General features: G+C 44.1%; 1 protein-coding gene across 1 annotated transcript; it reads left to right on the top strand.

Annotated features, from left to right (window-relative positions):
- The first annotated feature begins 9817 nt into the window (after positions 1 to 9817).
- Positions 9818 to 11160, top strand: LOC147888649 (uncharacterized). Its single transcript, XM_087392112.1, has 2 exons — positions 9818 to 10166; positions 10255 to 11160. Exons 1-2 carry the CDS (start codon positions 9938 to 9940, stop codon positions 11100 to 11102), a joined length of 1077 nt encoding a protein of 358 aa, XP_087248238.1. The 5' UTR covers positions 9818 to 9937; the 3' UTR covers positions 11103 to 11160.
- Positions 11161 to 13482: the final 2322 nt, after the last annotated feature.

Below are 13482 nucleotides of genomic sequence, written 5' to 3'. Positions count from 1 at the left end.
GTACTTGTATGATACAAGTAATCTTTAAGATTTGTTGTGACAATTGCCTCCTCATTCAATTTGGACAATGGAATCTATTTTAGCATTAAAGTTGAAAATAGAAATATGTTCTTGAAACAACTAGTGAAAGAAAGAAAGATGATACTCACAATTTAAACCTTTGTAAAGCTGCAATCAACCTCAACTCATTGTCAGGCTCTGGAGCTATAATATGTGCATGAATCTTGATATGCCTTGCCTTGTTATTAACAAAGACCTCCCTAATGCTCTCCATCCATGAGGCAGTTCGATGGTTTTCCTCCCACACATATAACATCTTACAGGACAAGAATTCCCATGCAGGAGTCTGCTGAAGCTCATGCTCAAACTCATCATTCATAGCATGCTAATGCTTATCCCATGAAGCTCTTATCTCATCATCCACCTCTTTGGTTGTCCCATCAGACATCCCAACTGAAATAATAAAGGACCCCTTTGTGGGGACATATCCCTCCATCTCAAATGCTCTCTTGAGAATGGAGAGGTCATTCCTAAGTTGTCTCACCTTAGGGTTGATAAGTAATCTGCACAAAGGGATATGGGGAGGTACCATTCCTCTATTGACAGTTATGGACTCAAACATTACTATCCATTCATTCAGGGACAAATTCATCACCTTTTGTATCAACATTAGCCTTTCCACTATCCTTCTTGCTAGCAGACTCTTTCTCCACCGACATCTTTTCAACCTCCTCTGCATTTGGAGATTTGGCTTGTGTGTCAGCAGATGTGGGGGATGGTGTTGTTGGTGCTTGCTCTTTCTTTTTAGCATTCTTTTTTTTCTTACCACCAACCTGTCCACCTCTTGGAGATTTTCTCTTTCCTGACCTAGTCATGACTTCTAGCATAGATAAAAGAAAATTGGATATTAGATCTCAGCCACCATTCATTTTTTATTGTACTTTGAGGAAAAGCAAGCCATTGAATGAACAATGAATCAAAGAATGCAACTGACCAAAAGAGAAATACCTGGTGATCTTGGAGCTTGGGCTGATACCACAAACAATTTAGTTTCCAATATTCCAACCAACACTCTGCAAAGAGAGATTCAAGAAAGTCATGAACATGTATTGACGTAGGAGCATAAGAACATCAAAGAGCAACCATAGTGTGAGAAAAAACTAATGCACAATCTCCCTATTCCACCCAAATTGAAATTACAAAAGGAGAAATTCTTAAGGAGCTAGGACCTCTGTCCCATTCCCCCCAAAAATTCAAATCTCCAATATCCAAAATGACAAGTTGTATATACTGATTGAAGTAAAGTTAGGAATAACTATTGACATAGCAACTAGAGAATTATGAAAGTAAAGAGTTTAAAGTTGGAGCATTTGAAGCAATGGGAAGTTACAACAATCTACATCTAGTTGTAGATGTCTACAAAAGAATATACTTGCACACATCCATGTGGCTGATACACCAAGAATGACCATCCAAGTAATCTTCAACATGCTTGGATGTTAGAGATACAAGGTCTCTCCCATATCATAATGAAGTCTTTCCCCTATTCCGCGGAATAGGGTGGGGAGGGCATCAAGAATGCATAGTGTTTGCATAGTAGAGAGGGCACATTCATTACAAAGTGATGTGTAAGAAAGCAAGAACACTAAAATGGTGTTGCCTCTCCCCTCTTCTGCTAGCAGAATAGGGAAAGGAGGCCATCAACTTGAAGCCCGATTGGACATTATCAGATGCACTAGCCAGATGTGATGTAGCCTCCAAGTGATATAGTGTTGCCTCTCCCCCTATTCCGCCAGCGGAATAGGGTAGGGAGGCCATAGACTTGAAGCTTCCATGTGATCTTCAATATTCTTGGATGCTTGAGATACAATGAGCTTGAAGTATTCTTCAATATTCTTGGATGATTAAGATGCAAGTGATCTTCAATATTCTTCAAAATCATGGCAATCCCCTAATACATCAACTTGAAGCTTTGACATAGCTTCCAAGTGATCTTCTAGATGCTTGGATGCTTGAGATCCAAGGATACTAATGGCAAAAAGGAACCTAATAGTCTCCATTCTCTTAAATTCATTTCATCAAAAGATGTACTCCTTTCATTAAAAAAACGTTTTAATTTATCAAATGCATTCAATAAACTATACGATTCCTATCAAGTGCATTCCAAAAACTATACAATCCCCTATTCCGCCGGTGGAATAGGGGGAGAGTGACATTAAGAGGTTTCTTAATAAGGGGGATAGATTCAATGAAAAGCTTTTTCAACCCAAAATCGAAGACTCTCTATCTCCTCTTCTAGTGCTGCAGACCTTCAATGGAAGACTCTCTATCTCCTCTCTAGTGCTGCATACCTTCAAGGCCAGAGACCCTATCAAAAGCATGCTAGAGCTCCCAACTCTTTAAATGTGCAGTCGGCCATCTTCAAGAAAGGCGCATCCATACAAGCCTCTAGTGGCTTCAACAAATCAAGGCCCGGACAACATCCAAGGCTCCAACTCTGTGAACAAATCACATCCATTGCCCGTAGCTCACTCTCCACGGCCAGATTCCTTTCACCAACCAACCTTCAACGTCCTTGAAGGAGGCAAGTGGCACTATTCAAATCCCCTATTCCGCTGGCGGAATAGGGGATTAGAGAGACTCACAAGGTCAATTTTCTTTTATTTTCTGTCCACTAAAAGCAGAACCCCGCAGAGGCAGACTAGATGGAAACCCCGTAGAGAAAGGTGATTATACAGATGGGAACAGACAACAATAGCAGACTAACGAATAGCAAAGGGCAAGCAAAGAATAACAACCAAGCATTCATTTAAGCAGAATAGCTAGCAAGAGGGAGTAGAGCGGCAACCAAGGTGATTAGCAAGAAGTTTTGACTAGCAGCATTAAGGAGCGGCCAAGCATTCCTTGCAATAGCTAGGCACCTATCTAAGGGGAAGTTCAAAGCAGTAACAACAAAGCAGCTATGAGCTATGCATCTATGAGGTGGTGAGTGGTGAGTAGTGAAGGGAGCGTGAGGTTTGAAGATGGCGATGGAGATGAAAGAGGAATGGGCAAGGGAGAGAGACAAATCACTATAGCTAGGAGTAGAGGTGATCAAAGAAAAGACTCAGCCAAGCGTTGAAAGTCTGAGCTACGAAGAGGATGGCATCATAGCAACTGGGCTAAGAAAAGGAGCAACGCAACAAGGAGAGATACAAATTGCGAATCACAGAGAACCAACATCAATTCAAGCCATCGGCAACATTTGTCCATCCATAAAGCAAGAAAACAATCTGGCTTGTGTGTACTTCAATGAAATTAAACGTTGCATTCCTGATTCCTTTCACAACTCTCTAAGAGAACATGCTTGTAAAAATTATGATGAACTAGGATACAACAATGATAATGACCAAGTTGAACGACTAGGATACAACAATAATAAGGTCTGAAGATGTTTTAGACATGAAAGCGCTTCTGAGAGTCTGGCTAAATCGCTTTTGAAGGAGTAGAGGAAGCAAACCAACAAAAGTAGTAGCTTCTTTACCTTTCAAAATTTTTGATGTAGCCTACAAACGACAAAACGAATTCTCGGATGTCTTCGGGGGTTAACTCTATGAACTACAATGCAATCGATGTGACTTTTATGTCTCCATGCTTTCAAGAAACCTTATCCAGTGCTAGCAAAGATAGTTAGTCAAGCTTGTGGAGCACTTCCCCTTTCGTTAGAGGTGCTTGTTTGCCATCTTCACAAGGCAAAGAGAAAGGAAATGTGGGAAGAAGCAATCACTAAGCTAAGGAGCAACAAGCTGTAATGATAGCATAAACTATTGCAAGACAAAATGAACATTCCTTATAAAGTCTCTCTCCCCCTATTCCGCCAGTGGAATAGGGGAGATAGAAGCTTGAATTGATCGGTGGACTAAGATTGCACACATCAAACGACTGCAAAAAGAGATCGACGGTGCGAACCTCAAAAACCGAAAGCAAAGGAAACTAGGAAGCAGAGAGCGAGTAGAGGAAAAGAAGGAGGAGACAATGAGCTTGAGTAGCTACGAGGAAGAAGAAGATGAACTGCGATGAAGGTTTGTGGGATGAAGGTCTGCGAGTAAGGGCCGAGAAGGTCTGTGGGATGAAGGTCCTCTTATCACACATTCCTCCTGCTATGATGCTGTCCTTGCCTATTAGGACTGATCGAATTCTACCGCAGGATTGTAGTATCTTTCTCAATTTTAGAAAGCATAAAAGTAACATCCACCTCGTGCAGAGCGAACAAGCAAATTAAAAAGAACACAACCAAGAGAGAAATTTTTGCGATGATGCAAAATGCAAGACGGAAATGCACATTCACTCAAGATTCTGTTTATGAGTCCAAGCTAATCTATCTTGGAACCTAATTGACTTGAGGTACATGTCATGAGCACTCTCTTCATCATGTTTCCACATAGGTTCCATCCACCTTAGATTGTTCCATAGATCCTAAGGCATGCATGTTTTCTCATGGTATCAGAGCTTAGGTCTAGTATCCTAGATTAGTTGTAGGATTGCCTTAGAAGCACATGTTTTCTCCTAGGTTAGTTGTAGTTTTAGATTGAGAGAATTCCGTCCACTTTAAGTAAGAAATTTCGTCCATTTGAGAGATGATTTGCTTGCATCTCTTTTAGAATTTCCATCCATACATTTCATGAGAGATTCATGTGTGTGTGTGTGTGTGTATGAGAGAGCTTAATGCTCTTAATGGAGAAAATCTAGTAGTAGTGCCTTCCTCCAAAGGTTTCATGCAAGAGCCAGCTCTCCAACGACAGCGAAAGCTTCATCAACACACAGCCTCTCCATCCACGGGGTGCATCCAACAAAAAGCAACAAATAGTAGCAACAAATTGCAATAGCAATGAACTGTATAATATCATAGTATGTGTACAACAGCAAATGAACTGCAGCCTCCACCTCCTTCAAGTACCTCGCCTCCAGCCCACAAACTTCTAAACGCGACTCCTCTGATGCCCAAAGTCCTTCAGCATTCTCTAGCTGCCAACAATAGAGCTTATGCTACACAAGCATTGCGATTGCACATCTTCTTCGTCAACGTCTGTCTATAGTAGTACCACCTCCAAGGCTTCCCGAGACAAGCAACTCAAGACACTCCATAACGTCCACGATGGCTCTCTCAACAATTATACAGCTCCAACATCCAAAACAGCAGCAATAGCCTCAACGAGCCAATGCTCAAACAGCCATCTCCATCCAACTATGCCCAGCACCTAAGCTGTCCAACGACCTTACTGCACATAGTCTCTACTTCAGCCCGTAAGAGCTGCTCCACGAAATGCCAACGCCTTGTAATAACTGGCTCTTCAAACAACACAGCAAGATCCTGGCCACAACGATTTCCTGAGGCGATTGTTCCCTGAGACCATCTATTAGCAACTCCTTAATATTGATAGCCAGCTAGGCTAAGACCACGCTATGCACAGGAAGCTCACACCTTGCATCTACTGTGCTCTAGCTAGCCATATGCCTCTTCGAATAGCAGTACCAAATCCCACCTGCTCGCCTTCTAGTTCAACGATGGGCAGCCCTCCATCTCTTAACGACAGCAGCAGGCTCTTCGATCGCTACCTCCAATGAAGGTTTATGCAAAACACTCTAGCACAAATGCGCCATCGACGTTTTTCCTCCATCATGACATCCTCATCCTTCTCCAAGGTTCATACGAAAAATGACACGTGGCAGATAGGAGGTTAACTCATAAGGTTAGATTAATTAACTACACTTGGGTTAGGTTACAAAGTGACATGTGGCAGATAGCTTAGGTCAACATTCTTCTTGGGTTAACTAAGGTGAAGTTAAAAGACTGCCACATGGCACAGTGCCATCTAAGCACAATTATGCAAGTTGTATGTGAATCCCTGTGCCACATCATCAAGGCCCCCTCTTCTTCACAAAAACTTCGACAAGGCGTAACTTGCAATCCAGGAAGAATTTGCACACACTCCAAAAAGGAAAAGTGATTGTCTTTTTGACGACTACGCGCTTGTCAAATCAGAATCATTGTATGCAATTAGACACTGCCAATATTGAAAGAAATCAATTGGTAAGACGTTTGCAACAAATGGAAAAGCAAAGCATGAATGCACACATCATTGTAATAAGCATGCCAAAAGCACAAGTGCATGAGATGACCATAGCACAAAGCATGGCATCCACACATAAAGCATTAAGGCACATGAAATAACAAAGCATCATGCATGAAGCTACACAAGGAAGAAGATTGCAGATTGAAGAACCAACAAGTCAACTACATAGCATCGTCATCAAGCCATGAGCCAAAAGGTGACATCAATGGAATGTATTGAGAAATAAAAACCTTGCCAACCTTGCCTATATTCTTGTAATCAAACCTGACTACCTGAGAGTAGCTATGAAAGCACATAGGGGAGGTATTGACATGTAAACCACACTTTACCACCTTAAGTAGCAATGCATGCACTAAGGGGAGGTGATGGATTTGTAACTCACATCGGACCACCTTGCAGTAGCCAAAGGATCATGGCACCAAGGGGAGGTGTTGAGAGTTGTGGTGTCATGAGCACATAATTGGAGGCTAAGGTATGTGATAAGGAATATATTAAAGTAGCCACCCTAGGATGTGGACTACATTATGTGGAGATGTGGATCAAGGATATCCACAAGGAGAGATGTGGATTAGAGGATCCCGCAAGTGTTGACTATTCTAAGGGCACTCTCTATGTAAGAGACCTATCATGTATTGTTGAGTACAAAAAGAAATGCACATTCACTCAAGATTCTATTTATGAGTCCAAGCTAATCTATCTTGGAACCTAATTGACTTGAGGTACATGTCATGAGCACTCTCTTCATCATGTTTCCACATAGGTTCCATCCACCTTAGAGCGTTGCATAGATCCTGAGGCGCACATGTTTTCTCAGTGTCTTGCAAATAATAGTGATGGCCTTTGTAGCAATGGCAACAAACCTGCAATAACCCTAAGGGGAGGACTACCCATTAGGCATACTTGTGCAATGAAAGCATCCGTCCTGAGTGCTATAAACCCAGCATGTGTAGACAGGCAAAAGATATTTTTCTCATCTTTGGACAAGTCTTGGCAAATTATGCACAGGGTTTTGGTCCCTATGGAATGTTCCCATTTGATTGTTGAATGTTCCCATTTGAAATGGGGGAAAGGGTGGTGGAGAGGGAGGGGGGTGGGCGGGGGGGAGGGGGGGGGGGGAATGGAGGGAGGGAGGGGGTGGGGGGGGAAGAAAGGGTGGTAGTGGAGGAGGTGGAGGAGATGGAAGGGGGGTGGGGGGCGGGAGGAAATGGAGGGGGGGGAGGGGGAAAAAAGGGGTGGTGGAGATGGAAGGGGGGAGGGTGGAGGGGGAGATGGAGGAGAGGGGGGGGGAAAGGGGTGGTGGAGACGGAGGGGGGGTGGGGGGGGAATGGAGGGAGGGAGGGGAGATTTGGGTGGTGGAGATGGAGAGGAGGGTGGGGGGGGAGATGGAGGAGGGGGAGGGGGGATTTGAGTGGTAGAGATGGAGGGGAGGGTGGAGGGGGGGATGGAGGAGGGGGAGGGGAAAAAAGGAAAAAACTTGATGGACGAAAAACTTTGATGGAAAACAGAAATCTTTGATGGAAATCCAAAGGGAGGAAGAGATGGTCACCTAAATGCTCTCCAAGTCTTTCTCGATGTAACGGGATTGTTGAGGACCGATGGATGGTGGGTGGATGGCTAGGTTATCGCTACAAGATGGGCTTGAAGTAACTTACCATGTGAGGATGGGAGTAGGGTGGTGGTTGATGGAGAGGGAGGAGTGTCTTGCGTAGGGCTCGGAATGGTGGAAAAGAGGATGGAGGCAAGATGTGAAAGAAAAAGTATGAGAGGGATGGGTGCTCTTTTATAGGGAAGGAGGGGGAGCCGTGGATTTAGTCAAACACATGTGCACCTTTGAATTTGTCCAAGTTTGACTAGGGAGGTAGTTTTAATTTTTCTTTTAGGTTATGGCATTTAGAACCTTTAATCATCGATTGCCCATAACTTTTGGTGGTTTTGTCAGAATGTGCTTCCATAAAAAGGAGAAATGTTCAGAATTTCAAGCTCTACACTCTGACAACTATCACATGGTGTAATTTATTCCTTAAGGTGTTGTTTTTTCAGAAAACATGCATTCTCCTAAACCGGTAACGAAGAGTTTCAGCTAGGATTTTTTTAATAAAATACTTGAATTGGAAAAATTTTAGCTCTCCTAGCTCTTGAGTGATATGTTCATGAAAGTTCGAAGTAGTTTGTTTTTTACACATACCTATGTATGCTTACTCATTACTTGAGACGCTAGTCTCCCCGACAACGGCACCGAATGTTGTCTCTTTCCCACGGCTTCCGCGGGAAGAGCAAGGTATTCTCAGTATGCAGGGTTCCGAGGCTTTTTGTCACCTACATATATATCAAGGTTGTCGTTGTAGTATACGTGTAGCTAAGGACCTCGAGTCGTATTACGATGAGAGACGTAGGCTTAAGTGTGGTAAGTAAACATAGTGCATGCATGTGTAAAAGAAACATGTATCATCATGGTTGAGGTAATGAGGGCTTTCACCTTCGTTGGGGGTTACAGGGTTTAGGAGGAGTTTAAGGGTTAGGAGGAGGTTCCAGAGTTTAGAAGGAGGTTCCAGGGTTAGAAGGAGATTCCAAGGTTTAGAAGGAGTTCCAAGGTTTAGAAGGAGGTTCCAAGGTTTAGAGAGAGGTTCCAGAGTTTAGAAGAGGTTACAAGGTTAAGGGTAGAGTACATGGTGGAGAACCCGTCTCCCTTGTAGATCATGGAGGTTAAGGGTTGAGGAACTAAGGGTTTAGGGGGAGCATAGGAGTGGGAGAGGAAGAAGGTGTAAGAGCATGGGGGAAAGAAGAGAGAGGAGGGAGGAGGAGGAGGAGGAGGAGGAGGAAGAGGGAGGAGGGAGGAGGAGGAGGAGGAGGAAGAGGGAGGAGGAGAAGGGAGGAGGAGGGAGGAGGAGAGGGAGAGGATGGGTTGCAAGGTTGGAGGAGAGGGGAGGAGGAGTTGCAAGGTTAGGACATGCTTTTTGACGTGGAGTGCAAGGAAGCATGGACACTTGAGACAATTGCTATAGACAGAGTAGAACTTTCTGGAGAGGGGTGATGTGTCATATCCTCCCCCCACCCTCTCCGCCCTCCCCCCTCTCATGTTTTTTCTCTCATATTGAATGGGTTGTTCAAATTCTTAATGCATGTTCGGATGGCAGTGTTTTTGTTAAGGCTGCTGCCCATGACAACTAGTCAGTCCACCTCAACAATGGGCACTACTTGGGAAGCTTTTGGTAGTCTATAAAGAGAGTTAATACAAATTTTGTAAGTTCTTTTTAGTTTGGGAGACCTAATGGCTAAATTATACCGGATGATAGTATTTGGGTGAGCCGAGCCGAGCCGAGCCGAGCCGTGTCTTCTCAAGCAAAGCAGAGAGGCCGGGACGTGACGTGGACAAATGCCATGAGATGATTGGTGAGGCAAATGCGAAAATGGACATGTGAACATACAACACAAGTCAGCCAATTTTGTCCACGCTGTTTTATATTTTGCGTCTGTCCATTGGCGGCCTTGCAGCTTGCAAGGCTTTTACCATTGTAGAGGTTTCCGTAAGCAGTTCATGACTCCGTCAAAGTCAAGGTGCGTCCGGTTTCGTTGAACCTTCGATTCTTACTCGTACGAAGTTTACGTGGGATTTTTCCTGCGAAAACTCCTCCTCCACAGCAGCTTCACTGATCTATCAGAATGACAACTTTCAGACAAGTCGCGTTGCATTCTTGCTGTAGATAAACTGAGCCAGTTTGAGCATATCGAGACCTTAAACAAGTGCTGCGATACCCAGTGGTGAGCAAATCCTGAATCCCTGCTGATCACGCGTGTTATCCTTCTCTCCGATCGGATTAAACTCGATGGCGACCACGCCTGCAACGATTGGGGACTTCATTGCGGCAAATGGTCCGGAGCTCCTCCACGACTTCGGCGGTCCATTTCCTAAGTGGTGCTACATTTTCGCTGAGTTTGTCCGACGCAACCCCGAGTATGAGAAGCGCATCGGCCCCCTCTTCGGCAAATGGAGACAGAAAAGCAGACGGTCTCCATTCGAAATCGTCGCTTCTAACTTCGCCAAGGTACGATCAGGTTAGCGCCACTGACTGAAACCATCCGTCCAGAAAAAGCAGCAGAATCGTCGTAGCAATACTTAAATGTATGGTTTATACTTTCGCAGGGATTGATGCCAAAGCGTTGGCCGTCTTAAGATCCAGCGTGCTGTTCGTATGCGGTTTGGCGTTCTGTTTCAATGTGCCTCCTTTGATCGGCTTCTGGGTGGTTTCTGGCTTTGCGATCTCTAGGGGGTTGTTTGATGACTACACTCTCTCTGAAGCCGCTGGTTGGGTCGTGTCTTTGGTGGTGCTTCGTGGTTGCGGCTATCTGTCGCCGGGAGGGTTTTCTCGATTCGTGGTTTTTTTGTTGGTTTTGGTGGTTGTGTTTGCTATCCGCTTCTGGGCCCAGTTTGAAGACGGGAAGTTCGATGAAGTCTTCGGTGTGCCAATGTGGCTGTGTAGTTTGTCGATCTGTTTTTACACGCCTCTTTTGTTCGGTTTGAGTTTGGCCCTGTTTGTTTGTGCACTTGGATATGCAGAGAAAGATTTTGGTTATATCCCGCGAAGGTGGTGTGCCTGTTTCGCAGCAGTTCGTGCTATTCTTTATGTTTCGTCCGGGGGATTTTCTGGATTTGTTGTTTGCACGGTGAGTTCCCTTGTGTCTTTCCCTGGAGGAGGTGATTATGCAGAGTTTTTGGCGCCTTTCCTATCGGGTGCGCCATGGGTCTGTGCTTTATTGTTCTGTTTCTTTGTGCCATTCTGGGTCGGTTTGTGTTTATCTATAGTTGTGTGTTGTTTCGGGCTTGACAGGAAAGATATGGAGCTGGTTTTGTGGTGGGGGGTGTGCTTTGTGGCACTTCAGGGAGTTGTGTATGTTTCGTCTAGGGGGTTTTCTGGATTTGCCATTTGTTTCCTGGGTTCATTTTTCAGCTACGGATGCATACTTGGGTGGACCAATGAGACCGCGGATTGACCCTCTACTTCAGATGACCCAAAAACCTCCCCTAAAAACTCGAAGATGACCCAAAGATCTCCCCTTAAAACGAGAACCATTCGGCATTTGAAACTCAAGTGCCTGTAATTGACAAAAGATAGGGCCCATGACTTGTAAATTTTAGGCACGATCAACTTACCATTCTTGAACACCACGAGCTGTGCGCTTGAAATGATAAGTCAAAATAGCATTCTTATTGGTACAAGTAGAATCGAATGAATTCTTACTCGTATGAACCTAATCTGTTCTTATATAGCTGTAGCATTTAATTATTTGCAGAGCATCCTGGAAATATTTTGCCAACGGAACCTTCAAATACATATAAAGAAGTACCCTGTACATGATCTTGGAGGGTTTTTAATTCGTTGTTTCTGAACATAAATGAGCATGGGTCTCTCTTATGTATGATGCATAGTTAGGGAAAACGGGGAACGGAAACGGAAACGTTAACGTTTCGGGATTTTTGGGAGGGCTGAAACGGGGAAATGCCACATCAGCAAGGGAGGTTTAGGAAAGGGAGTTTTGAGATGAGAACACACACATTTAGAATGCTACAGCCTACAGCCTACCTGTAACTTAAAATATAGTGCATAATACTTACCACATGGCACAATGTCACTTAGAAGTTAGAAGTTAGAACTTAGAACAAGTTACAAATTATAACTTAGAACTTGGAGCTTAGAAGTTAACTTAGCAATGAGCAATACATATTACAAATATAAATGACAAATCTGAAATCAATGAGAAAAGCCAGGATTTCGCGTGATTTTGGAGACCTAGCAGCCTGTGTTGTCTGAAACAGCACGTTTCAGGTTTCTGAAACGCGTTTCAGACTGGCTGAAACGTTTCAGCCAGCCGTTTCAGGGATCTGAAACGTTTCAGACTCTGAAACGCGTTTCAGGAAACGGGGCTTCTCTAAAACGGCGTTTCAGGCCTGGCTGGGCTCTGAAACACGTTTCAGCGTAACTGTGGTATGATGTCATTGCAATATGCCAAAGTGAGAGACTGTTAGTGATTTTAGTAATATTTTTTGATCCATGGGTAAGGCTTGTATGATTTTCTAATACAACTGTGAGGCCCCGCATGAGGACGACATGGGGGAGAAACACCTCTTAAGCCAAGGGAATGACAAAATTGCCACATGGGCAAAGGACCAACATGCTATGTGGGAAAATTTAGAAGTTGAGCGACATGGCTGCCACATATCTAGAGCCATGGATAGCAGATGAGGTTGCCACATGGGCAAAAGACAGTACTACTTTTTGGGTTTGGTTGGATCAACCCACTTGTTAGGTAGATCAGTATGTTAGGGCGTCTCATGGGGCTTGCGCCACTTTGGAATATGGCTGGCTTAGGAGGCACGAATATGGACCAGAGAGTCCAACCAAATGGCTGTGGTAGGAGGGGGCTTATAGGCCCCAAACAGACCTAATCGGCCAACACAAAAGGCAAGTCAGCCAGATTTAAGAAAGGAGGGCTCAGCCCTTTCCTGTATAGAAGGGAAGGGGCCCCTTGGGGGGGCATAAGGTAGTTTAGCAAGTAGCTCAAGTCTTCTCAGAAGCCGAGGACGAGCAGCAGCTTCACCTCATCTCTGGTACCCCTTGGAGCAGAATCTTTCAATGTCCATAAACGTGATAGCTTTATAATAGAGATCTGTCCATGACATAATGTACTTTATTTTGGTTGTTTATTCTTGTCTTGCATGTGATCCGTTTTCAGGACTTGTGTGCACATATGGAGCAGGATCTGATGTTTATTTGATTCTAAGCAATGCAGCACTCAGGGCTGGGCTGAGTGGCAAGCGTTTTTCATTGATCTAGCACATTATTGGATCTAAGTTTGATACACGGCTACACTCTACGAAGCCACTAGTAATTTCATGTAGCTAGAATTGTTTCAAGCTTTGAAAGTTTTAATGGGATAGAGTAAGGTTCTCCTTAATCAAGGGCCTTGTGTGGGCCACAACATACTATCTGCAATGTGGACAAAATGGGGATTAGAGGGGGTTCAAATCCCTTGTGCTCTCATGTAGGCATAAAGTATTGTTGATTGGTGCTAGTGAATACTATGGAACATAATCTGCAATTACTAGAGCATGTACCCAACCCCCTGGCACCTTTTGCAAGGCAAAGGAGAGGCTGTTTGAGGGCCCCACATACGGTTTTACCTTAGGCTCTAACAATGATTTCAACATGTGGCCCTTAATAATTTTGATTCTGTAATTGCATATTGTTGGAGTAGATGGTTCATTGTGCCATCATTGACCCCCAATGAGAGCACAAAGACATGGTACCTACATAAGATTTGGGGAGTTAGCCATGTGGTCATGCATGCTCTAGATCTAGCCTGTGTGAACTTC

Source organism: Dipteris shenzhenensis, chromosome 21 (assembly GCF_047967505.1).
Source record: "Dipteris shenzhenensis isolate YYH24624 ecotype China chromosome 21, Dip_SZ_1.0, whole genome shotgun sequence".
NCBI classification, from domain to species: Eukaryota; Viridiplantae; Streptophyta; class Polypodiopsida; order Gleicheniales; family Dipteridaceae; genus Dipteris; species Dipteris shenzhenensis.
Note: the sequence above shows the minus strand (reverse complement) of the source record. Positions and strands in the feature narration are given on the sequence as shown.

Coding starts and splice junctions, on each gene's coding strand:
- LOC147888649 (XM_087392112.1), top strand. CDS start 9,938: ATGGCGACCACGCCTGCAACGATTGGGGACTTCATTGCGGCAAATGGT. Junction 10,167..10,254: donor CTTCGCCAAGGTACGATCAG/GTTAGCGCCACT, acceptor ATACTTTCGCAG/GGATTGATGCCAAAGCGTTG.